The following is a 22,821-nucleotide window of genomic DNA, read 5'->3' on the forward strand; positions in this document are numbered from 1 at the left end:
TTGTTCTTTTAACTGGCATGCTTTATTTTTTTGTTTGGTGGTGCTTGTGCAGAATGGTATTGAATGGTTTGCATCTTGTTTGCAAGCTCACAATCCATCTATAGACAAGGAGAGAGAAAGAAGGCATAAGAAGGAAAGAGTATTTTTTCTAGGAATAATCCAAGGCTAGAAGCTAGATAGCTGCACATTCTTAGACGTTCTTAAACTGAGTTTTTCAATCTGATATCATGGTTGGATGCATGCATGAATGTACATTTCTTGGGAGGAATTTTACTAGTTCCTCGGCAGAAAATATGCCAGAATGGCTCTTGACTTCATGAGTTGTACTCATATCCCCAAATCTCTTTCATGAGTATTTTACACTCTTCTTCCCAGGTTTTCATTGTACACACAAAGCCAAGATTGTTCCCTTTGATTTGTATACACGTACAGTTGGTAGCCATCACATCTCCACTTGGAATAGGCAGCATTATTCATAGGATCATCTGATGAGTTATATGATGGCATTTGATTCACACCATCCATTACTGTTGAAATAATAATAATAATAATAAAGTAGCAAGTGGAACCCTGGGGGGATTTATTACTTTCTACCGGTGAACTCCCTGGCCAATAGGGGACTGTATGAGCTATAACTAATTTTGGTAGAACCAAGTTCTAATGTGCCCTGCAGAGGTTCCCCACCTTTAAAATAGAGAATAACAGAGTTGGAGGGGACATTGGAGGTCTTCTACTTACTGTTCTGTTACTCCTGACTTTTATGGCAGGAAAAAAAATATCTCGTGACTTACTCGTTTGCATTCGGTGATCTTGCTTTCGTGTCTTTCTTGTTCTACGCAGACATTAACGAATGCTTGAACTTCAGGGTTTGCAGTCATCTCTGCAACAACACCAAAGGCTCCTACATGTGCACTTGTGCCAAGAACTTCCAGAAGACTCATCATATGTGCAAGGCTGAAGGTACCAGAAATGGCATTAGGCAGGGAGCTTTATTTAATAGGCAGTGCAGCGTCCCTGGTGTGTATCAGAGAGATCAGTTGATGGTGGGGCTTAATGAGATTTGAACAGATTGGTATAGGATTACTTCATTTGCCTATTCATTTCTGCGTGTTTTTCTGAATGTAAAAAAAACAACAAAACCCAGAAATATTTGTCAGCCGTGACATAGTGAAACTGATTCTGCTTTTTAGAAAAGAGATGTCAAGGGATCTTTTCCAGTTTAATGTAGCCTTTTAAAAGCCAGCACCCTTAGAGCAGTGCAAGATTCTTTTCACAGAGGCTTCTGGCATTTTTTAGTGGTTCCTGGAATCACCGCAAAGCTCAGTTGTGTCATGTGGCAGAAAACACCCTGGATCAGAGGTCCCCAATCTTTTGGGCACCAGGGACCGATTCCGTGGAGAGAGGTTTTTCCGTGGACCGGAGGGTGCGTGGTTTTGTGTGCTGCCTGCATCTCACGGATGGGGCTTTGCTTGTTTGTGCGGGCCGATTGCTGGCATGCCACGGCCCGGTACTGGTCCACGGACCTGGGGTTTGGGGACCCCTGCCCTAGATAGAAGCCTTTCGTATGGAAAGAGCAGGGTGCTGCTGTAATCATGGTGGCTTTTGTAAAAATTAAGGAGAGATCAAAGAGATAATCCTTTGCCAACATTTCAAAACCTTTCTTCTCAGCTTGATACTCTTCCCTCTGAGGTATGTTGGTCCTGATATTCTAGAAGTTGCTTTCCTGAATTTCTTTCTGGAAGAACATAAGCTAGCTGAAATTTGTTTCTATTAACTTTTATCCTACTGGGAACAAAGCGGATAGATTTGCTCCCAGCAGGATCAATGGCCGAATACTGTTTAATCCCCCATTTTTAATTGGCATGTATGATAACGTATTGAGTGCCATGACACATACTGTGGAGCGTTACCATTCAAGAGCAGAGAATTCTGGCCTTTGCAGCCAAATTCTCTCTAGCTGCTTCTAAGAAAAAAACAAAAAAAAAACAAAAACAAATTACAGTCTGCCTTACACCTGATCCGAGCAAAATGAGAGATAAAGCTGAAGCAGAGCTGAGGATGAAACTAAAGTAAGGTGACTGCGATATTAAAAACACTTGGCTGATTGCAGAGCTCCATTTTCTCATTCTGGGGCCTAGTGAGTCAGGTTTTCTGTAAGCTCCTGGACAGTCCTGAAGAAAGTTTGTATATTGCTCCTGTGAGGGAACAAAGAGCCCATTTAACTCCCTGCTGTGCTTTGGGCACCTACAATTGCCAAGGAATTTCATTTTCTTTTTCATATAGGATGTACTTATACAGCACATAGGTATTTTCACACTTTTGCTGTAAACCAGCATCAAAGAGACAGATACACGTGAGCAAATAATTATGGAAAGTCTATAAAAATTTCCTTTGTTAGATGGCAAGGAGAACTATATGCCTGCGAGCATTTAGACTGCTTCCCTAGGGTGTGCAAACACATACAATGACCTCTCGGGTTAAAGTTCATCATGAGAATGAGACAGCGGTCACGTTTGCTCTCTTTTTCCTGAAAATGGTGCCTCCCCCTCTTCTGCCTTGTTCATCTCTCTGTGGGAAGATTCACTCACTTTTTTTTTGTTGGGTTCCTAAAAATCAATGTAATGGTTCCATTCCTTTTAAGGTTCTGAGTATCAGATACTTTACATTGCCGATGACAACAAGATCCGCAGCATGTATCCCTTCAACCCAAACTCGGCCTATGAACCTGCCTTCCAAGGCGACGAGAATGTCCGTATTGCTGCCATGGATGTGTACGTCAAGGGTAACAAGATATACTGGACTAACTGGCACACAGGACGCATATCCTGTCGAGACCTCCCGTCCTCGGCCGGTTCTAGTCCCTCCAATCGTAACCGGCGGCAGATTGACGGCGGTGTCACCCATCTCAATGTAAGTGGCAGAAATTCAGAAGGACGACAGGACGGAGGGGGCTCCCAGATCTATGATTTGGAAAAGGAAGGGCCTCGAAGCTCATTTTGCCCCCGGCTTTCTCTTTCAGATTTCAGGTTTAAAGATGCCACGGGGCATTGCTGTGGACTGGGTGGCTGGGAACATCTATTGGACAGACTCCGGGCGCGACGTCATCGAAGTAGCACAGATGAAGGGAGAGAATCGCAAGACACTGATCTCCGGCATGATTGACGAGCCCCATGCAATCGTGGTGGATCCACTTCGAGGGTAAGAAAGGCCCCGGTGCTCCTTCCAACTCGCCCTGTCCCGGTAGAACGATCTCACAGAAGGCCTCTCTCTTTACAGCGTCATGTATTGGTCAGACTGGGGGAACCACCCTAAAATTGAAACGGCTGCAATGGATGGGACCTTGAGAGAGACCCTTGTTCAGGACAATATCCAGTGGCCTACTGGTGAGTCAAGCAAATAATCTGTGCTGTGCTCGAGTAGCCCAGTTTTCCAACCCAAGCTGGGGATAGACTCGACTTTCAGGACTTTTGAAGTAATCCACATTTGCGGTTTGCTTGCAGGTCTGGCTGTTGATTATCACAATGAGCGCCTGTATTGGGCAGATGCCAAGCTCTCCGTCATTGGCAGCATCAGGCTCAATGGCACTGACCCAGTGGTGGCCATTGATAGCAAGAAAGGTAAAACCGGGACGGGGGGGGGGAAGCTGTAAATGACTCGCCTCTGCTTTTGTTTGTATATCTGTGCATACCTGTGTGCATATATGTGAAGCAGAGGTGATGATATACTCCTGGTGAACACCGTTAAGACCACCTTCTCTCTCCTAGGCCATGTGTTTAGTATCCCTTTTATTGCTGTTAAAAATGATGATGGTTATTGTTTTTTAAATCAAATGGGCAAGATAAATCATTTCAGTCAATCCAAACTGGCAACGCTACATCCCTCTCTCGTCTTTTAGAGAAGTATTTTTGTTCCAGAAGTGCAATTGGAATGAGAGAACATTGCCTCCTCCTTGCAGTCTTAAGAAAGTTGTTATCAGTTGACTGTCTTCTTCTTTTAGATAATCTAGAGTATTTTTCACTGCAACTAATACAGGATAGGACATTTCTTTTTTTTTCTTCATGGTGGCGATCAATAGATCGTTGTTCTTTTCCTGTCTTTGTTTTAGGGACAGATATTTAGCTCACCCAAATACTACAACAAATAGAATTGTCCAAACAGTCTCTTAGTCTTCTTTCATGCTTTTTTTTCCCTCTAGGACTCAGCCATCCCTTCAGCATTGACATTTTTGAGGACTACATTTACGGTGTCACTTACATCAACAATCGCATCTTCAAGATCCACAAGTTTGGCCATGGCACGGTGACCAATCTTACAGCTGGACTAAACCATGCCACCGATGTGGTACTCTACCACCAGTATAAACAGCCAGATGGTCAGTTTCACTTCAAGGAGCACCACACACACACAGCTTTTAGTATTCTGTCGTGGGCAGCCAAGTGCAGAACCTGTGGCAAAAAAAGCGCCATTCTGACTTTCTCAGAGTTTTTAATGTGCTACATTTGGAAGGCGCCAGATTGGGCAAAGCTGGAATGTTAGTTGGAATAGTAGGATCATTTTTCAGAACAAAATTGACATATGGGTTAAGTCCAGTTTTTAAAAAGGCATAAAAGAAAAAAAAGTGAGGTATTTAAGATATTTCATCATAAATACCATCAGTTAGGGGAAAAAAAAGAAATTAGTACCAACCATGGGCAAGGCTAAGTGTGTGGGGGTAGGGTTGCCGTGATTTCATAATTTGACCACCTGCAAAGTAGATGCCAAGGCCATGATAGCTAGGTTGGATTCAGTACCTGTATTGACAGAGCTGATTGCTGTCATAGATTTACCTCTAGAGGTCCCTGCAGCACAAGGGGAAAAAAGTGATGAAAAGGCAAGAAACTGTAACAAAACATGGAGATTTTTGCCTGCATATTGGAGGCTCAAATTATAGTTTGGAGTCTAAATTCCAGCCTGTCCATCATTCAGGTTTGGTTTGTTGGACAGTGGAGATATTGAACTTTTTCAGGTATTTAAAATGCCTTCAGCACAGATAAGTTAAGGAAGCACTCAGGGAGTTAGATGCATTACTTTCCTGGTTTGGTTGTGGGTTTTTTTGGTAACAGATTAAATAGTATAAGAATAAAATAAGACTTGTGCAAAATGGGGCAAGGGGACATTCAGTTTTTCGCATAAAGATTCTGTCGTCCCTTGGAACGCAGCCATTTGTGCATTCTGGAATCGTTTATAAAATTCTGGAAGTACATTAGCTGGAATGGGAAAGGTTCTATAGAATTGCTGAAACTGTCAGAATTTTGACAATTCTGAAATTGTCAGAAACGTTGGCTAGATGATCCATGGATTTTGGTTATGTGCATTCATTCCTATTTACATTTTCTACTCGGATGGTTTCATCTCTGTGGAATTAGCTTTCTCTAAATTTTTGCATCAATCTAGGCACATTATTGGCTAAACTGGAGAGAGTGTGCATTTTCAGGGTGACAATGAGTGGATATGTTAGTCTAGCGGATCACCAAGAATTGCTTGGGCTCTGAGAGCCAGGAAAACACAAGCTGGATTGTAAAAAGACGCTTCAGGAAACCAGATGAAAACCAGGCAGTCCAGAAGCTTGAAAATCAACTCTACTTCCTGGGGTTCTTTTCCCCACCCTCTTAAAAGTCCAAAGTGACAGCAAAAGTTTTACCTGAGGCCTTCGCTGGACTTTTATACATTTGCTGTCTTTTCTCTCCAGTGACCAACCCATGTGACCGGAAGAAGTGTGAATGGCTCTGCCTCCTAAGCCCAAGTGGTCCTGTGTGCACCTGCCCCAACGGCAGGAGGCTGGACAATGGAATATGTGTACTGGCTCCTTCACCTACCGTTCCACCTGTTGGTAGGTCCACCTTCCCTTCTATGCTCCAAGCTCTCTCTAACTCTGTCCTTCAGGCTTGAACTTCGTTGCCCTTCAGTGGCTCAGCGTTGCTCCTTCTCAGTCAGCCTCTGATAAGACCTGCAAGACGAATACTTTTAACACCTTCGTGTTAAACGTATTCATCTTGCAGGTCTTATCAGAGGCTGACTGAGAAGGAGCAACGCTGATTTCTTCATTGGACAATGGAATCAGCTCCGCTATTCCGTTGCCAATTGAAGTTGATGGCTATGAGAACCCAGCCAGATGTGAATTTTTGCGTGGTTTAATTCACAGGGTCGAAGAAGTGAAAATAATGGCAGTGTCTGCAGTTTACTCATAAAAGTTCATGCTTTGTATGCAGACTCTCCAGACTCAGTGGCTTTTCCCAGTTAAGGGTGTGTGTGTGTGTGTGTGTGTGTGTGTGTGTGTGTTTTGTTTTGTTTTTCCCCAGAAAGATAATAAGAAAATGTTGTGCTCAATCTAAGCTAACTTTGAACAGTCACTAAGCGAACTGTTGCAAGTCGAGGACTACCTGTATTTCATCACTTTTTTCCTTTTTTGGGGGGTCATCAAGTTTTTGACACCTTGCTAGGCGGCTGGTGGTACTCGGATGTTGCCATATCCTAAAAGTGGTACAGTGGGTGAAAAAGTTGAAAAGTCCTGTCCTAATATATTCCAGGCATTGAACTTGAGACTCTCCACCCTACCGTTGTACCATGGATCCTATCCTGAACATGGACCCCTTCTCCTGTAGTCTGTAGAGGACTGCTGCTGAGAATTCCTTGTAGACTTTTCCGTTGGATCTGTAGCTGGCCAGTTTAGTTATGTCGTTAAAAAATGAAAGTAGTAACTTCTCTTGAGGATCTGTGCAGTGTAAAATTTATATGTGGGCTGGGGTTATACATTTTGAAATTGAAGTCTTCTCCTGGCACAGAAACATCATCTTATTTACTTGCTCTCAGTAAAGATACCAGCTGTAATGTCTACCCAAATCTCGGGTCTTCTTTAATATGAATGAGGAAAAACTTCTTCAGATCTTGGTTCCCAGAACCTGTGTTGCTTAATCGTGCATTCCTTGTGTATTCTGTTCCATCAGGAGTTCCCAATCAAGGGTGCTCACAACCCCTGGGAGTGCAAGACGATATTCCAAGGGGCGCGAAAGCTTGGGTTGAGAAGTTTCAAAATTATAGTGTGTGTGCATAATTCATTATTTCAAAATTTTGTAAGGGGTGCAAGAATATATCAGAAGCGTTCTAGTATCTCGACAGAAATACATGCTCCAATTTTCCTCTGTTATTTTTCCACAAGTCAGTCTGGATTCTGAGCTCTTCGGAGAAGGAAATTCTTTGCTTGTAAGAATGTTAAGCACTGGTGATGCTATTAAAACAGCGCAGCATAATAATAATAATAATAATAATAATAATAATAATAATAATAATCATAATAATAATAATGTAAGAAGGAGCCGCTTTTCATGACTTTGCATGCTTTATTCTTCAGTTCCAGCCACTGACACTTGTGATCTCGTTTGCCTCAATGGCGGCAGCTGCTTCCTCAATGCACGGAAGCAGCCCAAGTGCCGGTGCCAGCCACGTTACACCGGGGACAAGTGCCAGCAAGACCAGTGCTTTGGCTATTGCCAGAATGGAGGCACTTGTGCTGCTTCTTTATCTGGTAAGTCGTTATAAAAATTTACAAGAAGAGTTGCATGCCCAGAATTTTACGAATACAGGGAGAAGCAAAGTGGAAAGCCCTGGCTTTACAAAACCAACAAAAATTATAGTACTGCTCCGTTGGATACAAATGCGATTAGACACCAACATATCCCTCACTTTGCTGTTTATTTTTTTTCTACTATTGTTTCCCTATATTTTAAACCACAGTATTCCCCCCCCCCAAAGGAAAATTGTTTGTAAATGTGTCTGGTTTCTCTGTGGAGTCAATTTTTTTTTAATGATTTTCTACTTTTCCAATTGAAATGCATGGAGACTCTGAGCCATGGAAAACATCTGACAGTCCACGTGGGCATTCAGTCAAATGCTTGGTTTGCTCCAAGAATTCAGGTGGCTGCCTTGTAAAGCTTTTGTTGTTGGCCGGGAAGCCCTCTGCAAAATCAAAACCACACTTAATTGACATCCTCTTTCTTCCCATCCACCCAGGAATGCCAACATGCCGCTGCCCCAATGGCTTTACTGGTTCTCAGTGCAACAAGCCGGTGTGCATGGATTACTGCCTTAACAACGGCAGTTGTACAGTCAACCAGGGCAATCAGCCAAATTGCCGCTGCCCAGAGAGTTACGTGGGTGACAAGTGCCAGTTTCGTAAGTATTCCCAAGCAAGTCCTAGGGCAGTGATGGCGAACCTTGTAGAGACCGAGTGCCCAAACTGCAACCCAAAACCCACTTATGTACCGTCAGGTGCCGGGTGGGCGTGACCCATTGGGTGGGTGTGGCCAATTGTGTGGGCCTGGCCCATTGGGTGGGCATGGCTGTGGTGGTAACGGCAGACTGGGTGGGACTAAAAAGTTCAATCAATCAATTCCAACTTTGCAAGAACTTTTTTTCCCCCGCGAGAAGTTGAAATTGATTGATTGAACTCCCCCCCCCCTTTTTTTTTTTTTGCACACGGCTGTCGAGGCCTAAAGCGAAAAGGTTTTATAAAACCCAGCTGAAGGCCTAGGACTGGTGCGACGGTGCGCGTGCCCACAGAGAGGGCTCTGCGTGCCACCTGTGGCACACGTGCCATAGGTTCGCCACCACAGTCCTAGGGGATGTCCTGAAGGTTTCAAAGGGCAGGGTCTGCCCATCAGTCCCTGCCAAGAATACCCCAAATTCTAACCAAAGGAAGGAAGTACAGAGAGATCAACTAGTGTAGCCAGGCAGTCTTTTCCAACTCCAGGAAGTTGGAGCTGAAATCCCCGCCTTGCCTCCTTGGATCTTTCTTGGGGTGGGTAGCAACAGTGAAGGTGAAATTGAATGGAGAATCTATACATTTCTGGCCAAGAATTGCTGTTATCTTTCCATGCAATATAGAGTCACTTTGCTTAATCTATCAGTAGAGTAATACACACATTTGGAGTGTGCTTGTAGTCCTGGGTTCACGTTCCCAATCTTTGAGCACTCCATGAAGATTTGCACAACTCATTGATATTGGATGCAAACATGCCAGAGAACTTCAGAGAGTTCCATTTCCTCTTTGGACCGTGCCAGGGTTTCTGGAAGTCAAAATCCTGTGAATTGGAAGGATTTTAAGTGGCATTCCAGATGAGTCAGGCCTGTTTCAGAATTGGATTATCCTTTGAAACAGCTTCCAGTTCAGACGACTTATTTCTGGAAACCATTAAACCATTCAGGGAATGGCATGTTCTGAAAGAGATTTACCATGTTCTTTTGTGTGTGTGTGTGGCGGGGTGGGTGGGCCATAGAGGAAGACTGGGACGTGCCAAAGCTGTCTGGAGCATTCTTTTTGCAAATGAGTGAACTGCTGTGCACATCCTTAATGGGCTAGCACTTTTTAAAATAACATCATCATTTAATAATAACTAATCAATGGCATATAAGAGAGAAAAGATTCCGAGTGAACGGGCAGTCAATTGTTTGTGAATACCAGGCTAAGGAGGAATCTCTGCTGTGAATCTGGAATGAATCCTTTCCTCTTACGCCACCGTCTCTCTTGCACTTTCAGGCCTTTGTTCAAACTACTGTGAAAATAATGGCGTGTGCCATTTGACAGCCTCTGGGACTCAGCAGTGCCGCTGCACAACAAATTATTACGGTGACCGCTGCCAGCATGACAAGTGTGACCGCTGTCTCAAGGGCAAATGCTCCATCAACAAGCAGACCGGCAATGTCACCTGCGTGTAAGTAGGTGGGATTTGTTGCGGGAAGTGCTGATGGGTGTGGAACAAGGAGAGTCAAAGTGGTTTGGGGCTGTAGGGGAACAGCTGTACCAAGTACAGGAAGGAAGGGAGGGAAGGAAGAGAAATGGCTAGGACAATGGGGCCAGGGCAAAAGTCTATCAGTAGCTAACATCTTGCGAAATGTTGGAAATGTTGAAAGACTTGAGAATCAGGGTAAGAAACCTGGGTTCCATTGACCACGCTTCCCTTTGACCTTTGCAGCTGCCTTGACGGCAAGATGGCCCCCAGCTGCTTGACTTGCAACAACTACTGCATGAATGGAGGGACATGCACCATGAATGCTGAAACTTCCATGCCAGAGTGCCAGTGAGTAGGCAGGAAACTAGGAATGACGGAAGGGATATGCCCCTGTGCTCGGGATAAAAGAGATGAATACTTACCACTTTCCAGAATGATAATGGGAGTTGATTTCCCATGTCATCCTGTTACCCAGTTCTTTGTTTCCATTCTAACGATATTCTTGGAATATTGCCCTATTGCCTTAGAATTAAGATCATTTACAGTAGTTGTTAATAGCACTTAGACTTATATACCGCTTTGCAGCCCTCTCTGGGTGGTTTACAGAGTCAGCATTTTGCCCCCAACAATCTGGGTCCTTATTTTACTGACCTCGGAAGGATGGAAGGCCAAGTAAACCTTGAGCCAGTCAGGATCAAACTCCTGACAGTGAGCAGAGTCAGTCTGCATTTTAACCACTGCGCCACCATGGCTCTGCATAACTCATGTAATCTACGTAATTCAGGTAAACTGGCCCCGATTTATTCTTCTCTCAGTTAGTTTCATCCCAATATTGCCCAGAGTTCCTGCCAGCATCTTCCCTGCTCAAAGGAGCTGTCCTTATTGGGTTTATCTTCCATCCACCATACTTAGGTTTTTTTTTTGCTTCTCACTCTACAGGTGTATTTTGGAAATGACTGGGGAGCGTTGTGAGAAATCTGTGAACAGTGTGCAACAAAGCAGCCGTAAGTAGAGCGGGGAGATCAGACATGACTGTCGTAGGGACTGGTTTGTGTTTCTGTGTGTGTTGAAAAGATTGGAGATTGGAGATCATCTGTTTGTAGAAAAATTTGATAAGGTTTCAAATCAAGCAGACAATGTGACTCACGGTGTTTCAGTGTCTCAGAGTTTGCCTCCCACTCTATTTAGGTGTGGAGCGATCCACTAAGATTATCTCTCCAGCTCTGGTGAGATGATAGGAGGATAGTCAGCTGGTTTTGCTGGCATTAGCAAAGAGTGGTTCCTCTGCAAAAGGTGCCATTGAAATGATTAGAAAGATAACCATAGTCTAGGGCAGGGGTGTCAAACTCAATTTCATTGAGGGCCGCATCAGCATTGCGGTTGCCCTCTGGGGGTTGGGTGGGTGTGGCCAGGGTGGGCGTGGCCTACTGGGTGGGCGTGGCTAGAGTGTGTATGGCCTACTGGGTGGGCATCGCCAGCTCTACATCGTTTGCATCAAGGGCGCCTATGGGGGCCTGGGCAGGAGCGGGACAGATCTGAGGGTCTCTGGCAGAAGGAGGGTCTCTGGGCCAGGGCCAAGGCAGTGGGGGCCGTTCCCTCACTGTTTCCAGGATGGCTTCGCGGGCCACATGAAACCACTTCGCGGGCTGGATCCGGCCCCCAGGCCTTGTGTTTGACATGTTTGGTCTAGGGAGAACAGATAATATTTTCACTGTTCTCATTCTGGAGCTGCTGACTAGACGACAGAAGTTCAGTAACGAAGGATGTAAAAATTAAAGGCATATGCCCCCACACCTGTTAATGCAACAAAGAGTTGGGTGGACAGGCAGAGCAATACTGCCGCCCCAGCCATTGCCAAATTGCAACCCCATCTCTTCATTACAAAAGAGAAGTCATTCTGTTTATTTGCTCTAAGGTGGTTGACATGAGTCTCCTCTTCCCTAACTTTTGCACCCGCATAATCACACGGTAGAGTAAGTTATACTCATGCTTAGAAGGCACTTTGCTTATGAAGGAAAAACTGGGGTCTCCACAGTCCTTCCCACTACACCATACTGTCTTTCATTTGGAACTGGAGAGGAATATACTCTCTCAGATAGTTATCTATTGCTGTCATCATTTGGCAAAAAGAAAGAAGAAGCAATATTTTCCACCTGGCTGACCTGGACTGACAGGGATTTTAATTAAGTTTACAATTTTAACTCTATTCTTTAATTTATTTTAATTTATTTCAATTTTTAATTTTAATGTACTGTACAGAGACCTTTAAGTTTTGTTGTTGTTAGCCGCCCTGAGTCCCTCGGGAGATAGGGCGGGATATAAGTCCCATTAATAAATAAATAAATAAATATCAAGAGACGTATATAAACAGAAGGTAAGTGTTGCACGTGTTCAGAGCAGGGTGAATATTTTCTAGGTTTCAGAGGCAACCAACATCTCCCTATTTTTTCTAGGAACCGTGTCTATTGTCATTCCAATTCTGCTGCTGCTGCTCCTAATACTAGTGGCTGGTGCTGTGGTTTGGTACAAAAAACGGATTAAAGGGTAAGCTGGGCATTCCAGAACAACGAATGCAGATGGTCTAAGTCGAAGTCCTGTATAACTACCATAGTATAGACTGGGTTTCTATTCTTAAATACGGGATTATTTACTTATATAAGCCAGCTTTTAGACAGATGCAAAAACCTTCCCAGCCTTGATTGTGTCTGTAAGCTGGTTTGTTGCACTTCTGGCCTCACCTGTGACACATTTGCCCTGGGTCAATAATTCCTTTCAGGCGCCAAATTGGATTGAAGTATCTTCTACTATGGTACATGTAGACTCATAATACAATATCTGGGTTATCTTGGGGGAAATGGATGGAGAAGGTGTCTCTTTTGCACATTTAGATCTTAATCTTCTGCCAAAGTGCATGAATCTTTGGCTTCAGACAAAGGGAAACCTTAAGAGAAGAAACATCACTGAAATACTCAGATAGTCCATGCTGCAATGCAACTTAAATAAAAGATACAATAGGCAGAAATCGTAATAAGCACAAATCAAGTCTGCAGAAAGTTATTTTATTTTTATATTGTCATACAGCTAAATCAAGTTCAGGATCGGGACATTTATAGGGATTGAAAATTTGTTCTATTTGCCATTCCTCAATTTGTAATTTTCCCAGTCCTATCTTAATTTGTTCCATTTCTGCACTAATTTGTAAATTACTTTCCCCCCCAAAAAAAAAAAATTGGTGCGAGAAAATTTACTAATTTCCAGATATGTGTCGACTTATTTATCACCAATGTGCTATTTTCTCTGAATTTCCCCCGATACATCTATTGTGAACATTTTTAACTGCAAACCAAAATACACATTTGTGGAAAACAGGGAAGATAATATATGTGCCTTCTGGTTTCCATATAGATTGGGAAGGGCGCTAGATGCATTCAAGGCAAACTGTTCTCCATCCCAAGTCATCCTTCTCTTAGTTGCAAATATCTGTTGCTTTTCCTTTTTAATCAGTGGCCTTCCATGAAATGAAGTCACTCTGCAACAGAAACTCTTCTGCATTGACCAACATTGTATTCCTCCCTTATCATATGCATAAACGTTATTATGAGAGCCAAACTAAATTTCACAAATAACACCCAAGTTTCCATTTCCTTACACAGCCATTTCCAGCAAACACAAAACATTTTTCCCCTGAGAGGATATTTTCAGAACAAAATCAATACATGCAGAAGAGATTAAGGACGCTATCCTTTTACACATGTTCCTTCAAGGCATTTAAAGTATCTCAACAAACCCAAATTTGGGCAGCACAATCGCTGAGTTAGTGCATAATTCTGTCCCATCTACCTAGTATTTGCAGTTCAGGTCCTGCCCAGTAACACTGCTTTGCCAGATGTTGCCCACCAATGGGTGTTTCACACACACACCATTCATTCCTGTTGTGTCTCTCATCCAGGGCCAAAGGTTTTCAGCACCAGCGCATGACCAATGGAGCCATGAATGTGGAGATTGGCAATCCTACCTACAAGATGTATGAGGGGGACCCCGACGCAGATGACGTAGGGGAGCTGCTAGATGCTGACTTCGCTCTGGACCCTGATAAGGTTTGGAAGAGGAAGTGGGAGCACATGATTAAAGGACCCCAGACTGCACAAAGATGTTGCGCACCATCATTATTATAGGAGAATCTTATGCCTGGAAAAGCTGCATGACCCAATCTGTAGTTACACATGTTGATAATTTTATTTTATTATTACTATTTTATTCTGCCCTGTGAACCGCCCTGAGTCCTCAGGGAGAAGGGCGGTATATAAATGTTATTAAATTAAATTAAATTAAATTAAATAATATACAGGTGGTCCTCAACTTACAACAGCTCACTTAGTCACCATTCAAGTTACAGTGGAGCTGGAAAAAAATTACTTATGGCCATTTTCCATACGGCCATCGCAGCATCCTCATGGTCACGTGATCCAAACTGAGACACTTAACAACTGATTCATCTTTATGACCGGTGCAGTGTCCCCGGGTTACATGGTCACCTTTTGTGATCTGACAAACAAAATCAATGGAAGAGCCAGATTCCCTTAGCAACCATGTTACTAACCTAACAACTGCAGTGATTTACTTAAGAACTGTGGCAGGAAAGTTCATAAAATGAGGCAAAACTCACTTAACAAATGTCTTGCTTGGCAAATAGAAATTTGGGGCTCAATCGTGGTCGTAAGTCAAGGACTACCTGTAATTGATATTAATACCCAAAATGCAACTGCACATTTTATGACATGAAGCCAACAGTTCCCCTCCCATCCCAGGATCTTCATAGATTAAAAGGGACGCCCTTGAGGACAGAGATCAAATGCCATTGTGTGATTTTCGCACAATGACGTGGGTGTTGGAAAACATATCCCCTTTCAAATGACCATAAATTTGCAAATCTTCAATAATTTCACCTTACCTACTTCAAATCTGTTAAATCTTACGTTTGCAATTTAAAAAGGAGGTTTTATTTAGTGTTTCTGTAGACTATCTGGGAAAACTACGGGAGCCTTGGCATCTACTGGCTCCAGGTTTAAGGCTTAATATCCCATTTGTTTATAGCCTATTACTAACTAGATTGTTAGCAGTTTTCCAAGGCAGATGTTTGGGCAGAAATATTAGCCTTAAACTACCTGGCAATGGATGTACTTGCACCAGGGAACTGGAAAAACTTAAGCAGCATTATCTTCCACTTTCATGCTTAACCATACAATACGGTTTAGTATTGGGGTGTGTTTTTATAGTAACTTAAAAAAAAAAAACTAGTAATCTGCTTTGTTATTCCCCCAAACCCCAACAATTTGAGCAATACATTTTTCAATTAGTATTTTGAATGACCAAATTAAATCAGAGAAGGGAGGCAACCGGATGTAGTGTGGAACAGCCATTAACTTCGACCAAAGCCCGAGTTTTGGATTGTAAGTGGCTAGGTCTCACCTTCGTTGAAATGATCCATGCCATCTCTCCAGCATTATTGCCGTTAAGGAATAAGTGATTGGTTTTCCTTTTCACTTGAGTGTTGTATGCCACTCAGAGTCACTTTTTGGTGAGAGGGGCAGCTCTAGTAAGTGATAAATAAAAAGGATGCTCAGATTTACGAAAGCATTTGGAATAAGTGCTTCCGAATGTTCATAACGTGTTATAAATGTTATAAATCTAAATAATAATAATAACAGCAGTTCTCCAGCGCTCATGAAAGCTGCCCCATTTTTGTCAGACTTCTTCACGTAAGAGTGTCACTAGCTAGAAGCAGCTTTTTTTTTTAACAAGTATTATGGAGAGGCCTGAAAAAAATAATAATGTTCCCTTCACGAATACAGAAAGGTGCTGTTCTGACATGAGATTCAAACCGTTTTAAAGCCACGCTAGTTGTTGCCATACTGTGGTTGGGAAGGAAGGGAACGACAGGCTCTGAGATAGTGATGATGGTGGGGATAACAAAAAGATGAAGTATGAGAGAGACTGGCCTTATCCGTTTCCCAGCCATCTTCTTACTCTCTTTTTTTCCCTTTCTCTCCTCTAGCCCACAAACTTCACAAACCCAGTGTACGCCACACTCTACATGGGTGCCCACAACAGCCGCAATTCACTAGCCAGCACAGATGAAAAGCGGGAGCTGCTGTCAAGAGGTGCAGATGATGACCTTGGCAACCCCCTGGCATAAGGAATGGGGGAATGGGCCATCAGCCCAAGACCAGAGACCAGATGGAAAGAGACCAGATGGGGAGGGAGCAAGAGATACTGTATAAATGTACAAATGAAGGATTATTACTTTTATATGTGAGCAGTATTATTACCTGTATATTCCCTTTCATCTACCAGCCACTGAATCTCTGTCACTGGACTCGGGGGTGGTTGAAGTTAAGGCAATGTAGGGAATAGGGGGAGAATTGTAAGAAGACCCCACTTTAGATTAAAGGGCTGGATCTTTTTGCTTGCTGCACAAATCAATCCACTTCTGCTTCTTCTACAGACGGCTTTAGGCTGCTAGCCTTTTAAAGTTTTGCAATAGTTTCCCACCCTTCTCAGGGTGCTGTTGATGAATCAAGGGAGATGTTTGGGGAAGACTTTCTCTTGCTAGAAGTCGGAGATGAACCATATTGAAAAGTGCATGTTAGATCTGGTAGGGAAGGGCAACATCTTCCTTCTCATGCACACTGAAACTTGGTTTCACTGAATGTGGATCACAATATGATGCCAATATTGACAATAGCTCAATATTGGTTTGTCGGACAAGAGGTACCCATGGCAGACACACCAGTGATCCTTTAATTCTGGGGGACCACAATTTTAATTTGCTCGTTTCCATTTGTTCTTAGTGTGCAAGTCAACTTGGAACAATTTTTTTCCTCCCTCCACAAACCTGATCCATTTGAGAAGAAAATGGGGAGTGGGTCGGTAGTTGCACATCCATCACAAACTGGGGTTGGAGAAAATCCCACAGTAACCTGTGGATGTACTGTTTGTGAACTCATCCCTTGTGAAAAATAAGGTGGTTTCCCCAAGGAACCCTCAAATTCTTGTTCAGTTTTGTGATACCTCCTAAAAAAAAAACCACAAAGAAGCCTTATATCAGGATTTTCTTAAGGAACAGATTTCTCTGCAGTGCGCAGACGTGGCAATAGCTTATCCTGGCTTGCTTCTCCTTCCCCTTTGGGCAGCAGTTCCATTTGACCAGTGAGCAAAAGGAGCTGGCTCTTAATTTGACCATTTGTCATTGGGGGGAAAAAACAAAAACCCCAAAGCCAACCCTTCAACGTTTTCTTTCTGTATTCCATCAGGTCCTCACAGATCACCCAAAAGTCCACAAAAGGCCCCTTGGCTATCTTAAGAGTTGAATTAAAGAACCACTGGTGTAAATGTTCTTCCCATCAAGTGCATTCTAATTTTTTTTTCCCCCAATAGTTTTCCCTGTGTATTTCCAACAATGGCCTTTTCTCTCACAGCACCCAGCCAGTCTAATCTTCTCTTTGCAACGCCTTAATCATTTCTTTTTTCCTACCAGTACGATTTTAATCTACTCTTATCCCGTCAGCCACCACCCAAACTGGTTTTCTTGTATCTTTTCACCTTTCCGCTAATTTTTTCCCCCCAAAAAAGCATTTTATTTCCAGAAACCGTATTTTTTTTTTGAGAATTATTACTTTGACTGTATCTCACTTTATTTTAGTGTCTGTGTCTAAGACTAAGCAGAGTTTACAAATTGTGAATTGCAACAAAGGTCCCATTTCTTCCCCCGTTTTCTGACCTTCCCCCCCCCCCCTCCCTCCATCACCACAATTTCCATCATTCCTATTTCTGGAAAGAGGTTCAAACGTTATTTTCAACTTTCATTTCTCTCCAACCTGTTTTGTTTGGGTTTTGTTTTTGTTTTGTTTTTTTTAAAAAAAAGATGAACTTGGATCAGAAGTAAATAAGATGAACTTAGCTTTTATAGTAGAAATTACACGCATGTAGGTGGGGGGGGAGGGATGGAGGTCTCCTCCTCATTTTTTTTTCTTCCCTGGGAAGGGGGCCCAAATGTTTTAATAATTTTTGCCAGATTACTTTACAACTAAAAACAAAACATTAAAAATAAAAAACAGATATTGTTATAAATAAAATTTTTAAAAACTTAACACCTTTAAATCTTTCTTCTTTTATTTCATTTGGGGCTGATTTTATTCCATGGGAAATTGCAAATTCTGAACAGTTTTGTCACGTGTATCCCAAACAGCAGGGAAGCCGACTTGCGGCCTGGCAGTTAAAGAACCAGGCCAGAGACTGGGAGGTGGCACGTTCTAGCCCCACCTGAGGCAGAAAGCCAGCTAGGTGACCTTGGGCCAATCACTCACACTTAGCCCTAAGAAGGAGGCAAGGACAAACCACTTCTGAAAAACTTGCTAAGAAAAGTGCAGGGACTTTTTTTACGAGTCAGCTTGAAGGCACGGAGGAAAACAAAATCCCAACTAAACAGCAGGTGCCCGTATTTCAGGAAAGCAAATGGTCTGGGCGGCCTCAGCCTCGGGCAGGGGTGTCAAACTCCCAACGTCAGGGAATGTGTCGTGATGTATTGTGACTTTTTTTCCATTGCCGGCAATGGGGTGGGCGCGTTTTTACCATGATGCATCTGGCCTGCGGGCCGGCAGTTTGACACCCCTGGCCCCTAACCTTTCCAAAGTTTTGCTTTGCTTCAGTTTGTTATCAGGCAGACAGAGAAATCGCCTTCCCGATTTACATTTGCTTTCTTTTGAGTTGAGATTTGAACCCCTTGATGTCATCTTTTCTCCCTCTCCAAAACTGTGTAGGGAAGCTTTCGTAGTTGTCAGGTTGATTTGTGGGGTAATATGGGATGGATTTTAGACTGAGAGGTCAGAAAATATTCCAGAAAATGACAAGCCCATTCTGCGCTGTTGCCATAACACACACACACACACACACACACACACACACACACATTAGTAGCATTCTTCCTCAACGTGGAGTCTTGTGTGTAGAGAAGCTACAGTTCTCGGAATTCCCTGTCTAGTGTAACAAACATAACGGGATTAATGAAGGCTGTTTCACAGAATTTTGATTTCTTCTAAAGATGGAATCCCCAAAGATAGTGGAATGTTCAAAACAGTTTTTAATGAAATTTCATATCTATCTTAAGTATGGATGGAGTATCCCAATAAACTGCCAATATTTCCCCCCTTTTTAACATCAAATACTAGGAGTGATGGCAAGGACAAGGAGCCAGATGCAAAGAGATCACTCAAGCAACAGCAGCTGAAATTCCTCCTGTAGCTCTACAAAATGCACAACTTCCTTCTGCACCTCACCAGCTTAGTTTGAAGTCTCCTCCCTGCTACTCCAGCAATATTCATTTTAATAGACATTGTATTTCCCTCTTTTTTTCCCTTCATCTCTTAACAACCTATTGTAGGAAAACGGGTAATTAGGAAGGACAAAGTTGTGGGAAGAATTCTGCCATTGGCTACCACAATTCACCTGGATGAAACTGTGATGGTGTGAAGGAATTTTGTTACAAAATGTAGGTCCCAAGCCATATTCTTGTTGGACTCCTTAAAACGAGGTCTGGAAAAAAAATCACAGTCCCTTCAAGCCCAGTGATTCTATGATTATGATGATGCATTCCTCCATTTCTAAATTTATTCTACAGTTTTCTACTTTTGAACTAAATCTTGATAAATATTGACCCATGTTTTTAATTCACCTCCCTCCCCATGTTTCCTCTATTTACCATAAACTTTGTGGAGGATCAACATGATTTCAATCTCCATATTGATCACCAGGTGGCACCAACAACTTCGGATAAAGATTGTGCAGAAGAAAGCTGAGTGAGCCTAATAGGAAATTAAAGTTTATGATCCCCTTGTTAAAAGTAAGAGCCTTATGCACAATATCACAACAAAGAACTTTACAATTGAGTCAGATTTCTTAATCTCTGCCAAACCCCTTTCAGTTTCTGAGAGGTGAGTTTTGGTTTCTTTTGGGGGAAAAAAATCACTCAAAACAACCATACTGAATCTATATGGCATTCCAATTTTCAATTTTGCAATGACATCCAAAGTAGGAGGGGTTTGAGCAAGGAATCTTCTGTGAGGGCTACCCCATTAATGGTAAGAGTGTCATGTATACACAGTCCACTTCCAGTTTTAGGGAATGAGGAAGACAGCATCTCAGGTAGACATTTCAAGATGAGCTTGACTTCTGCAGTAAAATCTTGGACTTCTCTGGTCCAGAAGTTGTCAAAGTTGGTAACTTTGCCTTGCCTCATTACCTGGCATTGTATGTGTTGCCATCTTGGGGATTCGATTGTTCTCCGTGCAGAGAATATGATCTGCAAGTTGGAGCCAAATTAAGGAATGGACAAAACGGTGTTTGTCAGTGAAAGAATTTCTTTAACTCTCATTACTAAATAATAATCTCAGAAAAAAATGAGGCTAGAATAATGTGTTCTCAATGCCCAAAGGAGTGTTAGATTTTTAATTTTCAAAATGGTACCATCTAGCATCTGTACAGTCAACTAACATCCTAAAATTTTACCATCTTCTAATCCAAGCACAAGCCAGATTTCAATCTGCCTTTTGCAGGCTACTCGGGTCCACCAAGAATGTTCTTCCCAAATGCTTCCAAATCATGGAGTTCAAATCATCATTAGAAATACACCTCTAGTCTACAAGCCCACACACGTTAGGAAATTTTTATCCTTCAGTTTTTCTCCTCTCCTTTCACAATCTATACATAAAGTCCCATACTTTACTCAAGACATTTTCTGAGCATATAAATCCCCAGCTTTCCTCATACAACCTCTGGCAGTGATCTGAGGCTTAATATGTACATTTAGAGATTTGCCTTACCTTTTCTGAGCCTACACATTCCCCCAAAGGCAACCCTGCTTTTATTCTTCTCTCAACACCTACAACAAATCTCAAGATCACAAATTCTCAGACTGGAGTAGCAGAGCTGCCTTTTTTATGATCAGATTACTTCTTACTACGTCTTCAGTTTTGGCTGACAGGGTTGAATAATAGAATATTAAAGGAAAATTGGGTAATCGGGTTCTTTGCGATTCTGTGAACAGGATGACTACACAAATTTGTGTGTTTGGGGAGTGGGGGAGAAAGCTCACTAGATGCTTTTCATTGTTGCATTAAGGCATGGTTTGTTAAACTATTGAAAAATTAGAAAGGGCTAGTTGCACAGAATGTGCTAATCACAGATGAGAAACTACATGCTAAGAAAAAAGCCAAATGACACACTAACCTAGTTTAGAGGGGGACAACTATGAGTTACTGTATGTGTGCAGTGCCCCCCAATATGTATAAATTTTGTGCAACCGAACGACCTCTGGAGTGAATGAGGCCAGGATTTGAGGATGAGAGTGTTGGTGACTTGGTGCTTTGGGAATATTCCAAGAATGAATTCGCTGCCCTAAACCTTGAAGCATACGGAATCTTCATTTCTTAAATATCCATGATCTCCTCCAAGAATTGATGAGTTCAGTTTTTCCTGGGTTGGAGGGGTTTAAGAAGCAAAACGTGTATTTTACAGTATTCCCCCCCCCCAATTCTCAATTCCAGTGGTAACATATCCCCCAGACACTATTAAAAATTTAAATGTGCAATTCTTATCAGTAAGAATGTTCTCTATTCTTAACTTGTACGTTATGTCATGCAGGACGTATTGTGGGCGCTTACACATAGCAACAATGGTTGCTTGAAAGACCTTCAAGGCAATATCTGGAATATAATATTTGTACTAATCCCACCTCAGCCACTGCCAATTTATCATTGTGGACATTAGGTTGACCTTTTTCAACTGAAATGTAGTTCTGTGATGAATACTTCATCCCCAATACTGTCAAATGTTTTATGCCCTCTTGTGACTTCCTTATATATCCCAACACACATGCAAAGTTGCTCTTCTTCAGCTTGAGTAGGCATGTCATTTTCTACAATTCCCTCTTACGATAGTGGTTTATATGTTTGGTTATTGCGCTTGGCAGAGAGCAAACATCCTCTACAAAGAAGTACCCCCCCCCCAGGAACAGGCCAAGTTTGGAATATGAGGAAGGCCAAGGCAGATCAGTCCAAGAGTGGACGTTACTGCTTTCCAGATGTTTTGAAGTAAATCTCCTAAAGTCTCATGAAATGGGTACTAAAATCCAGAACATAGAACACTAAGTTGTCTATACCTGAATGGAAAGAAGTTTGGGGAATAACAATAGTTGGACTGTCTGGTCTGAAGTATGGATGACTACATAACAGAGAGACATGGCATGGTAGTGTATCAGAAGTTCTCTTCACTTATTTCAGTAGGATTTATTTTTAGGAAGCATGTATACAACACAGTAGGCTACAATTGCCTTTCACAATCTGGATGATGGATGTAAGCTTAAGAAATGTTCTGCTTTCTGACAGGAAAAAAAAGATTCACTCTTTCAAGGGGAAAGACTGTGATGGAAAAAGGTGCTTAAGATTCTGTTGGAAGATGCCAGGGAACTACAAATAACATTCCTCACCTATATTTTTTAAAATGTCATGCAGAAATGGGAGGTTGGAACTTACTTTCTCCTTCGTTGCCAGAAAATTTGGTTGCGTCACACAAATCCTGGCCTACTTTGAATGCCTATGATGCTATCATGGCTATGATGTCAAGATGATGGTCTAACACTAGGGAAACTCTGGTTCAAACTCACCCTCAGCCACAGAACGCTCCGGTGACTTTAGGCCACATGCTCTCTCTTAGTCCTTGTGGGAAAAATGGGAGAAGAGAATGCTATCTAGTTGCCTTGAACTCTTAGAGGAATGGCAGGATAAAAAAACCCTGCCAAATAACTGAACCAAAATGGCGAATAGCCACAAGATGCATCTTCTAATAAACCAAAGCAAGTAATACAATGCCTGTGGGCTCCACCTGGCGTTTCACCCATACCTTCTTCTCTATCTAGGTATGCCTGAGGTAAGCAGACAAGTCAACTTTTCCGGCTTCTCTTTTGTAGCTGCCTTGCTTGAGAACATGAAGGACAAGGACAAAA

The 22,821-nt window shown here is 42.4% G+C and overlaps 1 protein-coding gene across 1 annotated transcript in view; it reads left to right on the forward strand.

Moving 5' to 3' along the window:
* Positions 1 to 18,060, forward strand: part of LRP1 (LDL receptor related protein 1) — a 321,802-nt gene extending 303,742 nt beyond the window's left edge. The window contains exons 76-90 of the mRNA XM_083357102.1: positions 841 to 960; positions 2,642 to 2,910; positions 3,020 to 3,198; positions 3,277 to 3,383; positions 3,501 to 3,617; positions 4,196 to 4,372; positions 5,729 to 5,869; positions 7,388 to 7,561; positions 8,047 to 8,208; positions 9,572 to 9,746; positions 10,008 to 10,112; positions 10,704 to 10,768; positions 12,218 to 12,308; positions 13,714 to 13,861; positions 15,820 to 18,060. Coding sequence (XP_083213228.1) covers positions 841 to 960; positions 2,642 to 2,910; positions 3,020 to 3,198; positions 3,277 to 3,383; positions 3,501 to 3,617; positions 4,196 to 4,372; positions 5,729 to 5,869; positions 7,388 to 7,561; positions 8,047 to 8,208; positions 9,572 to 9,746; positions 10,008 to 10,112; positions 10,704 to 10,768; positions 12,218 to 12,308; positions 13,714 to 13,861; positions 15,820 to 15,960 — 2,171 coding nt within the window. The 3' untranslated portion in view covers positions 15,961 to 18,060. The remainder of the gene's footprint in view (positions 1 to 840; positions 961 to 2,641; positions 2,911 to 3,019; positions 3,199 to 3,276; positions 3,384 to 3,500; positions 3,618 to 4,195; positions 4,373 to 5,728; positions 5,870 to 7,387; positions 7,562 to 8,046; positions 8,209 to 9,571; positions 9,747 to 10,007; positions 10,113 to 10,703; positions 10,769 to 12,217; positions 12,309 to 13,713; positions 13,862 to 15,819) is intronic.
* Positions 18,061 to 22,821: the final 4,761 nt, after the last annotated feature.

This window comes from Vipera ursinii, assembly GCF_947247035.1.
Source record: "Vipera ursinii genome assembly, chromosome: 2".
Taxonomy (NCBI): Eukaryota; Metazoa; Chordata; class Lepidosauria; order Squamata; family Viperidae; genus Vipera; species Vipera ursinii.